Source organism: Rhincodon typus, chromosome 8, assembly GCF_021869965.1.
Source record: "Rhincodon typus isolate 14 chromosome 8, sRhiTyp1.1, whole genome shotgun sequence".
Classification (NCBI taxonomy): Eukaryota; Metazoa; Chordata; class Chondrichthyes; order Orectolobiformes; family Rhincodontidae; genus Rhincodon; species Rhincodon typus.
In genome coordinates, this window is record NC_063339.1 from 79,939,641 (window position 1) to 79,957,210 (window position 17,570).

The window sequence follows — 17,570 nt, forward strand, 5'->3', positions numbered from 1 at the left end:
TTTCACAATTGGGAAAGTGTTCTTTCAGATACAATATAACTAAGTCAAATTTTTATTACATAATAAGCTCTGAGAATGGGCAAAGGAATTTAGAAATACTTTGAGATATGGAATTGATAGAGTAAAGATGTAGATTGTTCTCTGTTGTCACAACCGTGGGTAATGACAAGTGTAAACTGCTTCAATGAACATTTGGACATTAACTTGCTCTGAACACACTGTGTCCAAGGTGCTTTACAGGGCTACTGCCTGCAAATACATACTGACTCTCTTATCTTATGGGAGCTCTCAAAGTATCCAGTCACCCCGTTTAATGACAAACTCTAGTAATTCCCTAAAAGATGACATCAGGGTAACAGGCCTTTAATTACCAGTTTCCCACTCCCATCCTTTTTTATAGAGCAGAGTGAGATGCACAATTTTGCAAATTAAAGGGGAGGTAGGCATGGGTGGACACTCAGAGGAAAGATCTTTCCAGGTTACTTCCTCTGGAATGGTCCTCTCCACATATTTCTGTACTTAGAGTTGCCAATCCTCCAGGATTGTCCTGGAGTTTAGAGGAATTGAAGATCAGTCTGCGCTGCAAGAAAACTGGGAGGAAAGTAATGAGCGACTAAAGTTGGATTAGCAACACCCCATGGAACTGAATGGGAGTCCCATGCAGGTTACAAGTCGGTTCCTTTAAGCTTAAAAAGACAGCACAAATGTGCAGGGAACTTCAATACTGTTAGATTGATGCTGAATTAATTACTCACCCACAGCCACATAGCAAGTGAACAGCAACACAGGATAGTAGAACATGTTTGTCTTACACAACACATGAAACGAAAATAACATCAGAGTGAAGGCACTAGGGCTCTCTAGTTTGGAAAAGAGATTGAAACAATTTTAGTATGAAATTAATGCAATTTTACATTTAAAAGAGAGAACATCAACTGCTACAGAGGGAGGCCATTTGGCTATCATGCTAGTGCAGATTCTTTGAAAGAGCTGACCGATTAGCCTTACTCTCCTGCTCTTCCAGAGTCCTGCAAACTTCAACTTGACCAGTACTTTTCCAGTTCCCTTTTGACAGTTATTATTGAATATGTTTCCAGATCAGAACAATCTCACTATGCTAAAGTTAAATTGCCATCTCCCATCTGATTATCCCATTTGCTTACTTTTTTGACTTTTTAAACTCTTGCTCCCTGTTCAAACTTCACTCTACAAGCCACTGTCCACAGCACTGTTTAACAGACAGAGAACGATCTCTAATCGCCCAAGTGGCCCTTTCTCAGATGTGAATGTTGAGAGATACAGGAACACAGAACTGAGGGAGGTAAAGGGAAAAGAAGAATTGCAGCTGAACTACAATTGTAGGTGGTAGTTGCTATGTGATTATGCACCCCAATCCAAATATTCCTTCTCATTGATGCCAATGGGTGTATCAATGTTAGACGTGCAGATCCCTTTAACAGTCAACCAGAACACTCCAGACTGATTTGATACCAGCGATGATCAATGGACTTTGTATTTAAAAGCTGGATTGGCACTTACCAACTCCATTTTGATTTAGCCCCATCCTGGTCTCCCTCATTTTTGGTGATCTGCATTGCCTTTCATCTGCTTTACATGTCCCACCTACTCCAGAGGTGTCATAACATTTCCGAACGGGTTGATTAGAAATTATTGTAAATTGGGTAGGGAACTATGGTGGTGCAGTGGTAGTGTCCTTACCTCTCTGCCAGGAGGCCCAAGTTCAAGTCTCACCTACCCTGGACATGTGTCATAACATGTGCTAAAAACAAAGCTAAGTCTTTAAAGAAAAAAGAGTTGGGTTGTCTCCAGGGTAGCGTAGCTGAGTGGTCTAAGGCACTGGATTCAGATTTGTGTCTGATTTCTTTGCATCGAATTAAGTGGTAATGTCCCTAACTCTGGGCCACGAGGCTTTGGTTCAGGTCCTATCTGCTCTGGAGTTGTATCACAATGCATCGAAACAATTTGATTAGAAATAAAGAGCTGGGTATCAGTCTGTTAAACATGGTGCATTACTACTAATTCAGTAATGATCTAATTTCTTTAGGAGTGCCCGTGTAAGATAAATTTTTACACTATAATTAAAATGGCCAACCTCCTCTGCCCTAGTGTATGTATCTCACTCGACATACTAAGTCTGAGGGGATAACAAAGATGCATCTGCAATAGAGCTGAATATTTTCTTGAAGATTTATCCCAGTTAAAAACAGAGCACTTCTCCAGCATGTAGTTCAGCTGAGAGCTACTGCAAATACACTTCTTTCAACAGCATTTAAAATTAAGCACAAATAGGTGAACTTACCTTTAAGCTGCGGTTTTCTTTGGAACCGAACGGCAATGATCAAGCAGATATTAGCCAGAAAAACCAGAATAAATATAACCTTGGCCTGTAAAACAAAGGCACAGCCAGAATCAAACTAACATTTTATCTTTAGAACCTCACTTGCTTTACACAATTCCTATCTTCCATAAAGGTCATTTTGAATGATGCCATCTTACTTTGTAAGCCTTAGCTCTCTTCGCAAGAGAGGGGCAATGAGTGACAGTGTGGCAATGAACCAAACACATACAGCAACAGGACCAACTCTCATGAAATAAAATCAGGGACACTCTGACCAGGTGGGGGGGTGTGGGAAATGAACTAGTGGCTAAGAGATCAAGATGCGTTCTTTGCAGTTAAATTATGATGTATCACATAAATATGAAAGTCTGTGCCCTAATGTAGTTTGTGAAGTTTTTATTATTTCATAAACTTGCATTGATATCAAGCAGCTGCACATTGAAATAACTCCACACAGGCTGGTATCTTGTAAATAAAGGGTGACTTTGTAACAAGTGGCAAGTCCTTTACAATGATCCAGCTTCCTCACAGCCAGCTCTCAAGTGAGCTGAACATCTGACACTCCTGTTCTTATCTGTCAGCTAGGGGTCCCTGATTGGACCAGATTACCAGCCCCAATCAGGAAACTCTTATTCTATGAGGTCCACATGGCTGACCTCATTACAATCGCTCCACACATGTTCCTGTTACAAGCTTTCTCAAGATTGACAACTTAACAAAAAATTTGTACTTCCAATTAATAGCTGAAAAAAATGACACAACAAGACGTGACATTTAAAAACTTTCCTTGTATCAAACTTCTAAAAAAGCAATTAAAGCCTCTTTTTCTTTTAGGCAGGTTATACTTCAAACTACAGAAAAGAATGTTCTCTTTTATACTTATCAAACATCTCCCTCTCCACAGAATACCGATAGTCCACAGTTGCTCCCAGCTTAGAATGGATGCACATTTCCCCATTTCGCCTAGTAGTAACCTGACTAGCAACCAGACACTTCTCTTAGTTTACAAAGAGTTGCTCAAACTCCCTACCAGCTGTAAAGCCAGTTTTGATCTGGTTATATCTGGAAAAATCTCCTGAAATCCTTAGAAATGCCCCTGATGGACTGCTTCTAGAAGAAGAGACCATCACTCTCCTACATCCAATTGTGGTAGTTTACAAAGCCAAGGAGCCTCTTTGCACTCTGCTAATCATTCAAGACTGCTGTCTGTCTATGATAGTCATTGATTTGTTAGGAAGCCTATTTCCAAAATGGTTTTCTCTGCACTCCTCCCTCATAATCATCAGAATCATCTCAGCCAGCTCCATCCCACCCTGATAGCCGCTAGCATGTTCTAAAGCCCTTCTGAGAATTTGAACTTGGTCATCTTCAAAGGATGAACTGCACTAAAATGAATACTTTCCTCATGTTATACTCCTGATGCCACTTTTCTTGCTCACTTCACAAGTCTATAAATCTCTACTACATGTCTGCAACTTTATGAAAGTTTGCATTCCCACCTGGCTTTGCATTGACAGAAACCTGCACTCATTCCCCTTGCCTAAGTCTTTAACATTGATTGTAAGGAACTGAGATTCCAGCTGTGATGCATGCAATTTTCCACTCAGCCTGCAAACCTGAAAATGACTCAAAACTGTTTTAACCGTTCATCAATCTGTGCTCATATATTAATCCCATTTCGCTAAATCCTTATGGAATGAATTTTAGTGCAGCATCTTATTGGAAGCATTCTAAAAATCCAAATATACTACATTCAATGGTTCCCATCATCTATGCTGCCAGTTATAACCTCAAAACACTTTAATGGGTTTGTCCTTTCATAAATCTGTTTTGACTTTGACTGATGGTATTATGATTTTAAGTGGCCTGTTACAACGTAATGAAAATTAGATTCTAACGGTTTCCCTATGACTAATTGCAGACTGATGAGACTATAATTCTGTTTTCTCTCTTCTTCCTTTTTTGAATTATATTTGTTGCCCTCAAGTCTAAGGGGACTAATTCTGGAATCTAGGGAACTTGAAGATGAAAATCAATGCATCCATCATGTCTGCAAGCCCGCTGTTCAAACTTTAGGAACATTTGCCATCAGGTCCAGGGAATTTGCTGCTTTCAGTCCCATTCATTTCTCCTGTAATTTTCTTGCACTAATTAATTAATTCAAGTTCCTCGTTGCCACTAGACATTTGGTTACATAGTTTATTCGAAATCTGATACAAAATACTTGTTTAATATCACGGCTATTTTTCCTTCTTACCAATTATAATTTTCTTCTGGGACTTGTGTTTACTTTTGCTACCTTTTTAGATATATTAGAGCCTTAGAGTCATAGAGTAATACAGCAGGTAAACAGATTCTTCAGCCCAAACTGGTCCATGCTGACCATGGTGCCCACTCAGCTAATTCCAATTGCCCGCATTTGGTCTATATCCCTCTAAACCCTTCCCAGCCATGTACCTATTCAATTGCTTTTTAAATGTTGTTATTGTTCCTGCCTCAATCACTTTTTCTGGCAGCCCATTCCATATACGCACCACTCTCTGCTTGACAAAGTTGCCCTCAGGTCCTTCTTAAATCTTCCGCCTCTCGCCTTAAACCTATGCCCTCTAGTTTCCAATTCCCCATCTCTGGCAAAAAGACTATATGCATTCATCCTACCTATGCCCCTCATGATTTTATACAGCTCAATAAGATATATACGCCTCATTCTCCTAAGTTCCAAGGAATAAAGTCCTATCCTGGTCAACCTCTCTCTATAACTCAGGCCTACTAGTCCTGGCAACATCCTCATAAATCTTCTTTGCACACTTTCCAGTTTAACTATGTCTTTCTTATAACAGGGTGACCAAAACTGTACATAATACTCCAAGTGCGGCCTCACCAATGACTTGTACGACTGTAACCTAACATCCCAACTCCCATACTCAATGCCTCAACCAATGAAGGCCAGCTTGCTAAGTGCCTTCTTCACCACCCTGTCTACCTGTGATGCCGCTTTCAACAAACTATGTACTTGTAGTCCTAGGTCCCTCTGTTCCACAACACTCCTCAGGACCTTACCATATACTGTCTACGTCCTACCTTGGTTTAACCTTCCAAAGTGCAACACCTCTCACTTATCTGTATTGAATTATATTTGCCAATCCTCAGCCCACTTCCTCATCTGATCAAGATCCCTCTGTAATTTTTGATAATCTTCTTCGCTCTCAACTATACCTCCGAATTTTATATCATCTGCAAACTTACTAATCATGCCTTGTACATTCACATCCAGATCATTTATATAAATAACAAATAACAAAGGTCCTAGCACCGACCCCTGTGGCACACCACTAGTCACAGGCCTCTAATCCAAGAAACAACCTTTAACCATCACCCTCTGCTTCCTAACATCGGGCTAATTTTGAATCCAATTAGCTAGTTCTCCCTGGATCCCACGCAACCTAACTTTCATAACTAGCCTGCTGTGTGGGACCTTGTCAAAGGCCTTACTAATGTCCATATAGACAACATTCACTGCCCTACTCTCGTCTCTCCTTTTGGTTACCTCTTCAAAAAACTCTAAAAGATTTGACAGACATGACTGCCCGTGCGTAAATCCATGCTGACTATCCCTAATCAGACCTTGACTATCCAAATGTTGGTTGATCTTTCCCTCTCCAATCTTTACATTTCTTCTATGTTTAGTCTAATATTCTATTTTCTCCCTCTTTATAAATGTCTTGGTCATCCTTTATTGAATTCTAAAACACTTCCTATCTCCAGGCTTTCTACTCTCCTTGGCAACACAGTGACCCTTATCTTTGTACTTTATTTTCTTGTTAGCTACAGTTGGACAACATTTCTTGAAGCTTTTATTCCTAAGGGAATTGGTACTTATTGCAAATTCTGAACTTTTTCTTAAAATGTTTAACATTGCCTATCTACTGCCATGCACTTTAATCTAATTTCTTAATCCATCTCAGTCAATTCACCCCTTAACCCCACATCATGAGTTTTGTTTAAATTTACTCAACAAACAGGACAGTAGAGCAATGAATCAATTCATACCTTCCTGTAAATGTTCACGTGCTTTTACTCCTCTTGATGGTTCTAAAACCTATTGTGTAAATGCACATACAAACAACACTCCAGTTGTGACCTCTAACCAATGTCCTTACTTGCTGTGGTTTTGAAATCATTATGCATACTGACCATAAAATAATGTCGCGTCAGGAGGATGAATGAAGCCACAAGGTCAAAAGGGAGCAGTCTCATCTCTTCTACTGCAAAGTCATGACCTTTAACCGTAGTTCTTCCAACTGTGTCCTGAAAACACAAAGCAAAGTGACTCGGTGCAAGTGCAGAATAGGGTTTGTGGCTAATTCACCCCAAACTATGGTTCAAGTATGTTTCTATCAAAGGAATCTAAGAGTCCCAAGCACTGGATCTGTAAAGCAGACCAAAGCCCCATTTAGGAGATGCTTGACTGGGAAGAAGCTAGCAAAGCTACATGGCTCCTGCTAGTGGGGCATAGTGTTTTCAATCTGATCACAGGCTATGTGACCTCTTAGCACACTAAAACAGGTCAAGTATTCACCAATGCTATTACTGTCTTCAATGATGCCCACCCAACATGGAGCTAGGTCTTGCCAGATCAGGAAAGGTTCCATGACTCTGCACCAGTGTACGTAGATTCTGCAGCATGTATTAGATTTGAACAGAAGGGCTTCAACAAAGGGTCATGCCTGTGAGTTGGATATTGGCCAAGTTAACATCAGGCAAAGACTTGGAGATTCTGGCTCACAATAACAGCATCTTCCCTTCAAAGTTTCAGTAACAAAATAACAGTTGTTTAGTGAATGACAATTTTAAATTCTCAGTGTTATTCTTAGCATAGTTTGAGATTATTTAGCAAACGTTAGTGAATTGTAGAATCAGATGAAATGATGCTGTGTTTTAAGTTTTGCAAGCATGGACTGTTTACAATTATGCTGAGAACGCATTTAAGATTGTCAGTCAGCCTCATAATGCAGTGCCCTTGCACACACTGGGAGCTACATACTTCAATACACAGGCCTCTGCTCTTTGCAGACAGAAACAACATGTGTACACATTGTACATGTTTCAATTTAACAAAACAGGTGACAATCTTCTCTGGTAAAGGTATTTTCCTGAGGAAGGAACCAATCAATCAGAATTAGCCTGCCTGATTTAAATTAACAAAACTTGACAGTTAACTGTCATGGCAATACCTCAACTAATCAACAGCCACTTGGAGCTTCAGTTCTTCTTCAGATATTAGTGAGAGCATTGTCTGACCTAAAATGTCACTTTTTTACAGTGATAAAATCTTTAGTTCTCTCAGGACCGGGACTTGAAAGGAATTCAGGAATTTACATATACATATCAATCAAATAAAACCTTCTGACTGATTAAAGATTTAACAGCATCTTAGGTTTGTTTAGGACATCCTCATCAATGGTGTGAACCTTTGATCTTTTACATATGAATTCTGTGTCTGATACTACCTCTCTTACTAGCACCTGAAGGAGGACTAAGGCTCCGATTGTGTTTTCAAATACACCTGTTGGACTATAACCTGGTGTTGTGTGATTTCTGACCAGGTGCGGTGGGGAGCCAGCCCTCTAGAAAGAGTTGGAAGTTCAGTTACTGGAAGCAGTGCAAATCTTTACTTGTGCTAGGCTCAGGTTGCACTCCAGTTGTCCTTTTAAGGACTAGTTAAACAATCAGTGACTTGTACAGGGTAGTCAAGTGGAGTGCATGCCACGCCATTTTCGTGATCTACACAAAACAATATGTCACCTCCCGTCACCATCTTTGTTGCCTTGGATTGCTGGTATTATTCATTCATTTTACTTATGATGCTCCTTCTGCTAAGGAGGAACACCAAAAATGGTTATACTTCAAGTGTAGTCAGAGGCTATAAAGCACCTGAAACAGACGAATATTGCTAGAGCTCTCAGCTTGATAGCAACAATGGTGAGAACAATTATTAATAACACTGACAAAATAAGAGTGTGTGGAAATTCTTAAATTCCAATGACTGCTGTTACATTAAATAGATACAATCCGAATGGAATTATAATGGACATGGAAAAATTACAATCCATTTGTATTGAACATCAAACTTGGCAATGCGTCCATCTTAGATTAGTGCTTACTTTAGAAAAGGTTAGGAGATTGTACGATGATCTTAAGAAAGACTATGGTGCAAATTCAAACAGAACCATTTGATGCTGGTCATGGATGGTTTGCAAAGGTAACGAAATGGGAAAACTTGCAAAAGATTGCTAGAAGTTAGAAAGCTGTCAGTGTTGATGATGAAGTAGCTGAAGACTTCATTAAGTAAAATTGTGTGCACAGTTCTGGTTGGCGCACTATAAGAGGTATATGGAGGCTTTGGAGATGGTGCAAAAGAGGTTTACCAGGATGTTGCCTGGATTGGAGTGTATTAGCTATAAGTAGAGGTTGGACAAACTTGGACTGTTTTCGCTAGAGCATCAGGAGCTGACTAGCGACCTGATAGAAGTATATAATACTATGGGAGGTATGGATACGGTAGACAGTGTCTTTTTCCCAGGATTGGAATGTTGAATGCTACAGCCTACAGGCTTAAGGTGAGAGGAGGATTGGAATGTTGAATACTACAGGTTATAGGTTTAAGGTGAGATGAGAAAGTTTAAAGGAGATGTGCTAAGAAAGATTTTTTACGCAGAAGGTATAAGGTTCCTGGAAGGTGCTGCCAGGGGAAGTGGTCGAAGGAGATACCATAGCATTGTTTAAGAGACATTTGGATAGATACATTAACAGGCAGAGAAATGAAGAGATATGGAACATGTGCAGGCAGACGGGATTAGTTTAGAATGGCATCATGGTTAGCACAGTGGGTAGAAGAGCCTGATCCTGTGCTGTACTGTTTGATGCTCTAAGTTCTAAAATCAGTGAGAAGGGTGGATTCACTCCTTAACAAGTGCTTCATGTTATTGAGAATGGTCTACTCTAGAAAAAGATGCCCTTCAAGGCCATCCATTTCAAGAGAAGAAGAGTATGCCAAGTTTTAAAGAAAAAAAGGATGGTCTGAAATTGTTGCCCGATGGAAAGGCAGCAATTGATTTTAAAGTGAAGTTGTGCTTTATGAAGGGTTTTTCAAAGAAGATGCCATTAATTGTTTGGACAGCAAACAAAAAGGCATAGGTAAGCCATAGACCATTTTCTAGCTGTCGAGGGTAAAAAAATGATACGTTTCAATCTAGGGACCACTCTATGCGAGACTGTGGAAGGTAGGACAACCTTCAAGAGAACAGTGGCCTGACTGATCTAGAAACATTCTTGAGGAATCTAGTAACATCAGGGTTGCTAACTGAAGAACTTAGTTTTGTTTTATTTAATTGTTAGCTGGCAACTTCTGTGAAACAGTTGAGGTGTGTCAGTGACAGAGCACTGCACAGCTGCCAGTGAGGTTTTTAACATATGATTCAGGTAAGATGGGACAAGTAGCAACAATTCAGTCTTCATCTGAATAGATCAGATCAAACAAGTGATTGAAAGAGATACGGCACTATTGACATCAAAGGAAATTGCAGGAGGTTGACCATGAGACAAATATCTATTAAATATCTGGATGTTGTGTTTAGAAATGACAGGCGACTGTGTAAGTATGACAAGAGTCAGAGTACAGAATGCAACATGTAGAGATTTGTTGATTCTTTTCCAACCCAGAGTCTCCAGAACAACCCAGAACATATCAATTCTGATAAAACAGAGGCAGTTCATTCTGGATTAAATTTATTTTTCCTTAAATAAAGTAAAGCACACAGTCAGAAACGGAACACTTCAGTGAACAGATTGTCACCACCCTTTGACAATATATACAGCAGGCTTGCCTTACGAACAGCTGGATTCCAAAACCCTTTGGAACCTGTTCTCCAGGTTCTGGATTGGTCTGGAGTGAAGACAGTATGAAACCCCTCAAGTCTAATTTCAAAAAATAATGTACTTATTTTATTGATATTGGAGATATTTTGTATCATGTAGTGAGTACAATGACCTGATCACCATAAGCTTGGTAAATATCAAAATCCTACTGAAAAGCACTGGGTTGACCATCTTCTAAACTCAAGACCACACAAACAAATTTATGGACATTGATCACATCTGTGGAGGTTCAGGTTAAATGAACAGATTTTGTAATACTGATTCCCTCAACTGATTATATTATATATAACTGATTATAACTGATAAGTATTATATCAAATCATCTGCTGATACTCACATCGAAATTACCAATAATAATAAAGAATAACTGGTGTCTCTGGGATCCTAATTGTACTCATCAAAAAGAAAAGGGAGGAACAAAGATAATTAAATCTCTTAAGAGTCCTGAATTGATCATTTTGATCTCAATCTATTCAACAGAATCCTTTGACAAACAGTCTCATAACAGGGCATACCAGTGAGAAAGGTATACGTACGTTACCTCAGCTCGGACTTCAATGTAGTGCATTCCTTCCCTGTAATCCTCAGGCCTCCAGGTTATTGAGAAGAATGGGCCATCAATATGAACCGCACTGCCTATAGTGATACCATCAATACTGATCAGGACTGAGGTGATTTGTGATGGCGAGAAGACTAGAACCCTAAAGAAGAAACATAAACCACATAATTAATCGCACTTGACCTACAAAACCTAATTAAATCACCTCAGGAGATAGTTCTGTATTTTACACTGACCCATTGAATTTTCAAGAAATCCACTGCAAACTTCAGAACTGGCTATGGATGGAGTACACTGGAGAATTACCAAAACTGTAGCAGATTGAGTGTTTTCAGTTATGTGGTTTGACTGGAATAGTCAGGAGTTTTCTTAGAACAAAGAAAGTTGAAGGATATTTAATGGGCCTGATCAAAATTATGTGCTTATAGAGATGGGGAATAATTATTTCCACGAGGGGAGGGCCAGTTACCCGAGGACAGAAAATCAATACCATTGGCAAAAGGACATAAGACACAGAAGCAGGAGTAGGTCACCTGACCCATCAAACCTGCAACGTCATTTGGTTCAATTCATTTGTCACTCAATTATAACCTCAACTCCACTTTGCTGTCTGTCCACACAATAACCGTCAACTCTCCTGTCAAAGCTCCGCCTAACTCAGCCTTGATGACCCAGCCTCCACTGCTCCTTAGAGAAGAGAATTCCAAACACCAACAACTCTCAAAGAAGAAATGGCTGCCCATATCCATCTGAAATGGGAGACCTTTCATTTCAAAACTGTGTTGTCTTCTTCTAGACTCTCCCATAGGGTGAAACAACCTCTCACATATGGTCTTGCCAATATCCGATTCAGCTGTAGCAAGGCTTCCTACTTTTATCTTCCATTCCACTTGCAATAAAGGCTAATGTTCTAATTGCCCTCCCAATTACTTACTGTCCCTGCATGGCAGCATTTTGTGATTTATGTACAAGGACAGCTAGATCCCTCTCTACTGCAGTATTCTGCAGTCTCTCCATTTATAGAATATGCTGTTGCTCCTTCAAAAGTGGACCACACATTTTCCACATTATACTCCATCTACCAAACTTTTGCTCACCCACCTACTTTGTGTATCTACATCCTTTAATACTTTATACCAGCCTCACAATTCTCTTTCCTACCTGTTTTGTATAATCAACAAATTTGGCAACAATATAATTGGGTTCCTTTATTCAAGTCATCTAGATCATAAATAGTGAGGGTCCAGAACTAATCCCTAGTAACCAGTTACAGGTTACCAACCTGAAAACGATCCACGTATTATGACTGGAAAAAAGAATTAAGTAAACACAGGGAGATTATTAGTTTTTACACTGTCCTATTCTAGAAAGCATTGTATGAAAGGCATAAGGGAAAAGATTCAGCAGTAACTTTCAAAGGGAATGCTTTAAGGGAAAATCACTGCAGTTCTCTGGGGAAAGAGCAGAGAGTTGTGATTAACTGAAAATAGCTCTTCCCAAGACACAGACACAATTGCTTTGGGCCGAAAGCTCTGTTTGTGTTGTGAAAAATCTATAATTGGTCCTCAATTGTGGAATTGCTGCTTGTTGTGAGTGGGAAAGGGTAACTTTACATAAGGTAGGTTGCCTGAAAAGCTCCCAGTTCTCCAGGATCACTCTGGCGTGTCAGTGCTCAGAATAATCCCAAAGACAAATCAACGTGAAGACTTGGAATGATATTTTATAACAAATAACCCTGATAGCAGTGCTGTAGGAAGGCACGACTTCACATGGGTAAGCTTGTAAGGTCACCAATGGTGGGGTGGTAGTGAAATCTGCCAGAATAATCTACGGTTGGAAATTGTGGTACACTCTAAATCTGGTTCTGTGAGAGGCTAAAAGCTTGCTAGTCAACTCAACTACTGAAGGTAACTGTAACTGACTGTATAACCTAATAAAGAAGTTAGTGAGAATGAAAAAATAGCTCACAAAAATCAAAAGGTAGCCCTCAAGAAAATCTCAAATGTGCCCTTGAAAAAAAGAAAAAAAAATTGTGTCCTGGTGCTGGGTCAGAGGTTGTGTTTGATACAATTTCAAGTGAGGACAGGAAGCTGGAGACAAACATTGAAGGGAAGTGCTCTGAATTGAGGAATTTACTGCTCAATAATGGACAAAGGGTGAACAGAACACTTTATCATAACTATAAACTACAACTTTTAATCACAACTACTGCTACCATTTTTATCATATAACAGCTGTTTGCAATGATTCAGCTAGTGTTCTTTTACACATCCTCTGAACATACCTTTTGATTCTTAAATTGTTCTATTATCCCATTTAATCTTGGTTACAGACCTTCCTTTTAGTTCTTTCTTTCCACTCTCCGAAACTTTAACTCGGTTTCTGTACATTCTTATAAATAATATTATCCATGAACTGCAGCATCAACCATAATCAGCTCCTGCATGTCATCTAGCATTACCTACACATCAGCAACAATGGGCAAAAGGAGATTCAACCAACATATAAAGATTTTAAAGGGTTTGGTGGTTTTAAAGCTGAGGTAGCCACTCAAAGACATGTATGATTGGGTTTTTTCTCAGTCCAAACATCCATTCAACTGTCAGGTCAGTGGTTACAATGTCACTTTTGTGCCAGAAAGTTTTGGGTTCAAGTCTCACTCTTGATATTTGAGGACACAGTCCTGTCCTGAGTGGGCGCTGCAATATTGTCATTTTCTGATGAATGTTGTTAGAGACATCTGCTCCCTCAAGATAAAAGATCCAATTGTGAGGGAGAGCACAGATCATTTTTCCACTGTCCTGGCTATTATTCATTGTTTCTACTGACATTGGTGAGCAGATTATTTGGTCAAGATTGCATTGCTGTTTGTGGGAATTTGTTGAGTGCAAATTAGCTGCTATGTTCCCTACTTTCTAACAGTTACTCAACTTCAAAAGGACTCATTTGCTGCAAAGTGTTTAGGACATCCTTAGGTTGTGAAAGACACTGTATAATGGACAAAAAGGTTCTTTCTTAGTAGCACAGTACTGGCTCAGTAATGAGGGAGTGGTGTACTGCAGGAGAGGACTCTAAATCCTCGGCCCCAGCTGACTGTTTCAAGTGACAGGTTGCTACTATTTTGAGAAGACTACTGAGTTCTCCTGATTAATAGACTATCACTTCTCTTTTGAACAAACTAGATTAACTGACAACTAATGGGTCTTGACCATGCAAAACTACTTCAATGGCCGTAAAGCACATTGAATATTATGACCTCTACAGAGACAAGCAGTTCAAAAATACACTCTTAAACTGGAAATGCACGTGGTTTTCCTCCTAATTAGAAAGTGGGACATTTATATCTCCTCAATTTCAGGATCAGCCATGGACTTGAGCATATTCTGCACTATTCCACCCATGACAACATTACCACTGAATTCTTGACATCCAAAGAAAATGCAATTAAATAACAGTTTGTGGGCTTTATAAATGGGAACATACAGTACAAAAGGAAGAAAGTTGTGATCAAACTGTACAAAACACTGAGTCAACTCAACTGGAATTGTCCCTCCTGTTTTGTACACCAGTGTAGAGAGCATTTGAGAAGGTGTAGAAAAGATTCATGAGAATGATTCCAAGCATAAGGAACTCTGATTACATGAATCTATTACAGAAGCTAGAATCATAGAATCCCTACAAGAGAGATAGAGGCCATTTGGCCCATTGAGCCTGCACCAACCTTCCAAACGGCATCCCATCCTATCCCTGTAAACTGATATAGTTAACCAACCAGCTTACACATCCTAGACACTACAGGGCAATTTAGCCTTGCCAATCCATCTAACCTGAACATCTTTGGACCAGGAACCTTTTAGAAGCATTGCTTTTCTTTGGGGAGAAGAGAAATTTTAAAAAGGATTTGATGGAAGTGTTCAAAATTACGAGGAGTTTTGAAATGGAGAGGGAGCAACTGTTCCTATCAGGAGAAGGATTGAGAACCAGATTGTACTAGTTTGAAGTGATTGTCAACAAAAAACAATAGTAATATGAAGAAAAGAATGTTCATATGGTGCCTGATCAGGATCTGGTAAGCACTGTCTGTGACTGTGGGGAAGCAGATTCAATTGACGCCTTCAAAAGAGAGTTGGATAAACATCTGGAGAGAAACAGTTTTCAGAGCTATCGGGAAAAGGCAGATGAGAGATCTAGATGAGTTGCTGTTACAGGGAAATGGCACAGATGTGACTGGTCAAACGTGCAGTATTTTAAAATCAAGGGAGTATTGATACTTTTAGTTATGAAGTTTTACATTTGGTGCATATGAAACAGGAAGATAATTATCTACCCGTGTAAAATACAAATAATTTGTGCCAGAGCAAAAGACTTGATCAGTCTCAGCAAACTGAATTGGCTCTATGTCAGAGTGCAACAAGCTTCCTACAACACTTGAGATTGATAACAAAGGTAAGAGCCCACGAGATCCAAGGAAATTTGGCATGAGCGGCAGAAAGCAGAGGGTGATGGTTGAGGGGTGTTTTTCCAACTGAAGTCCATGTCTAGTGGTGTTGCACAGGAATCAGTGTTGCTGTTTGTGGTTTATATAAATATTTTAGACTTGAACATAGGAGTGTTGATCAATAGTTTGCTGATGATATGAAAATTGGCAGGGTTGAAGAACCTTACATTACAGGAGGACATAGACGGGTTGATCAGTGGTAAACAGAATTCAATCTGGATAAAGGTGAGGTGATGAACTTGGGTTGGCTGAATAAGGCAAGGGAATACATGAATAATAGGACCCTGGGAAGACCTGAAGATCAGCGGGACCTTGGTGTGCATGTCAACCAGTCCCCTAAGGTAGCAGAGATAGTAGGAACTGCAGACGCTGGAGAATCTGAGATAATAAGGTGTAGAGCTGGATGAACACAGCAGGCCAAGCAGCATCATAGGAACAGGAAAGCTATTACACCATTAAAACTACTGTAAACAGAATGCAAGAGGCTGCAAGCAGATATAGACAGGCTAAATGAGTGGATAACAAGGTGCTGGATGGAATATAGTGTTAAAATGTGAGAGTTTGTTTTAATTTTAGGAATACAAAAACAGAACACATTTTAAAAGGTGTAAAACCTGTATATGTCATTTTCTACGAGATTGGATTTTATCATTGGCAATCACTTGCTAACGAGTATGATTGTCCACTGCAGGTTCATTAAATTGATTCCCTGGAATTACAAGGGTCATCCTATAGTGAGAAGCTGAGTTAGTTGGGCCGACATTCTCTGCTGTTAAGGAAAGTGAGAGCAATGTCATTGAAATATACACAATTCGAGTTGGGCATAAAGTTTGAGATGTCTAGAACATAGGAGCACTGTCTCAGGATAAGGGACAGTTCATGTGGGACTGAAATGCAGAGAAACTGTTTCACTCAAAGGGTTCTGAATCTTTAGAATTCCCTACCCAACAGAACTGCAGATGATCCATTTTTGAATATATTAAGGCTCAGCTCAGATAGATCCCTGGTCTCTCAGAGAATCTAGGAAAGTTAACAGTAACGTGAAGTTGAGGTAGACGATCAGCCATAATTGTATAAATCTTGATGGGCTGTACGATTTATTCCTGCTCCTATTTCTTGAGTTCTTACATCCTTCGCTGATAGGCTTATTAGTTACAAAGATGGCCAAAGGGAATCTAACAGAGAATAACAGAACACAAATTAACTCATACCTGATATGTGTAGAGTGCTTGATTTTCCCCAGAGGCTCATGTCCTGGGCTACTATATAGAGCAGATTTTGGATTTGTGATAAGGACTGCCGGCCACTTGTTTAAGTTTAGATCCACAAAACTAAACAGATCATGGTCAAATGCCAATAGACGGTACCTACCACAAGAAAAGCAAAAGATGCATGATATTTACACTCAGCTTAAACAAACTCATACAAAACGCACTTCAAATATGACCAGAGAATGTATATTTCCCCTCAAATGCAGTGACTACTTTTCCAATGACCCGCTTGATTACAAGTTCAGGTCTGATTCCTGAACTATAATGAATTAGCTGGTTACAACTGCAGGCATGGATTGGTTTCAGCTGAGTTCAGTTCCTGCAATTGAGTGTGCCTTTTATCCCCATCACGTATCTGCTGTCATCAGCGTTACTTCCACTCAATTCTTCTCCTGGGATATCTCTCTTCCAAAGTTTATCTCTGACATTGCTTGTTCCTGATATCATTCCTATCTGTATTACAATGCTTCAAATGGTTTCTCCTCCTGGATCCATACACTTCACTTTGGTGGATACTAGGGTTACATTTTCCACAATCCCCTCCTCCCCCATGTTAAATATTTACAAAATACACTTTGTTGATCAGCTTTGACCAATTTTTAACCACATTGTTCAAGGCGGTAGCTTATCCATCACCTTCTCAAGGTGATAATAAATGCATCGATACCCAAATCTCACAAATTAAATAAATACAACACACTCTGTCCCAACACTGTCCTACATGATTCCATGTCTAATTTTGCTTAATAACTTATTACAGTTAATGTCTATCTGCTTTGCTTCAGTATTTACCCTGAAGTAGCCCTCTTTTAATTGACTCCTTTTCTTTCCCTGGATGTACCTCAGGCTGAGGTCAAAGGTCTCAAATAATTTTGTACTGCTCCATGCCACAGTTCACTTCCTCTTCATGTAAATCGATTCCTTTTTTTCCATCTTTGTAATATA

General features: G+C 39.5%; 1 protein-coding gene across 1 annotated transcript in view; it reads right to left on the bottom strand.

Moving 5' to 3' along the window:
* tmem62 (transmembrane protein 62) overlaps positions 1 to 17,570 on the bottom strand; it is a 50,939-nt gene that overhangs the window by 6,346 nt on the left and 27,023 nt on the right. Inside the window, exons 5-9 of the mRNA XM_048599638.1 lie at positions 16,566 to 16,721; positions 10,839 to 10,998; positions 6,554 to 6,667; positions 2,321 to 2,405; positions 756 to 860 (exon numbers count right to left, since the gene is read on the bottom strand). Coding sequence (XP_048455595.1) covers positions 756 to 860; positions 2,321 to 2,405; positions 6,554 to 6,667; positions 10,839 to 10,998; positions 16,566 to 16,721 — 620 coding nt within the window. The remainder of the gene's footprint in view (positions 1 to 755; positions 861 to 2,320; positions 2,406 to 6,553; positions 6,668 to 10,838; positions 10,999 to 16,565; positions 16,722 to 17,570) is intronic.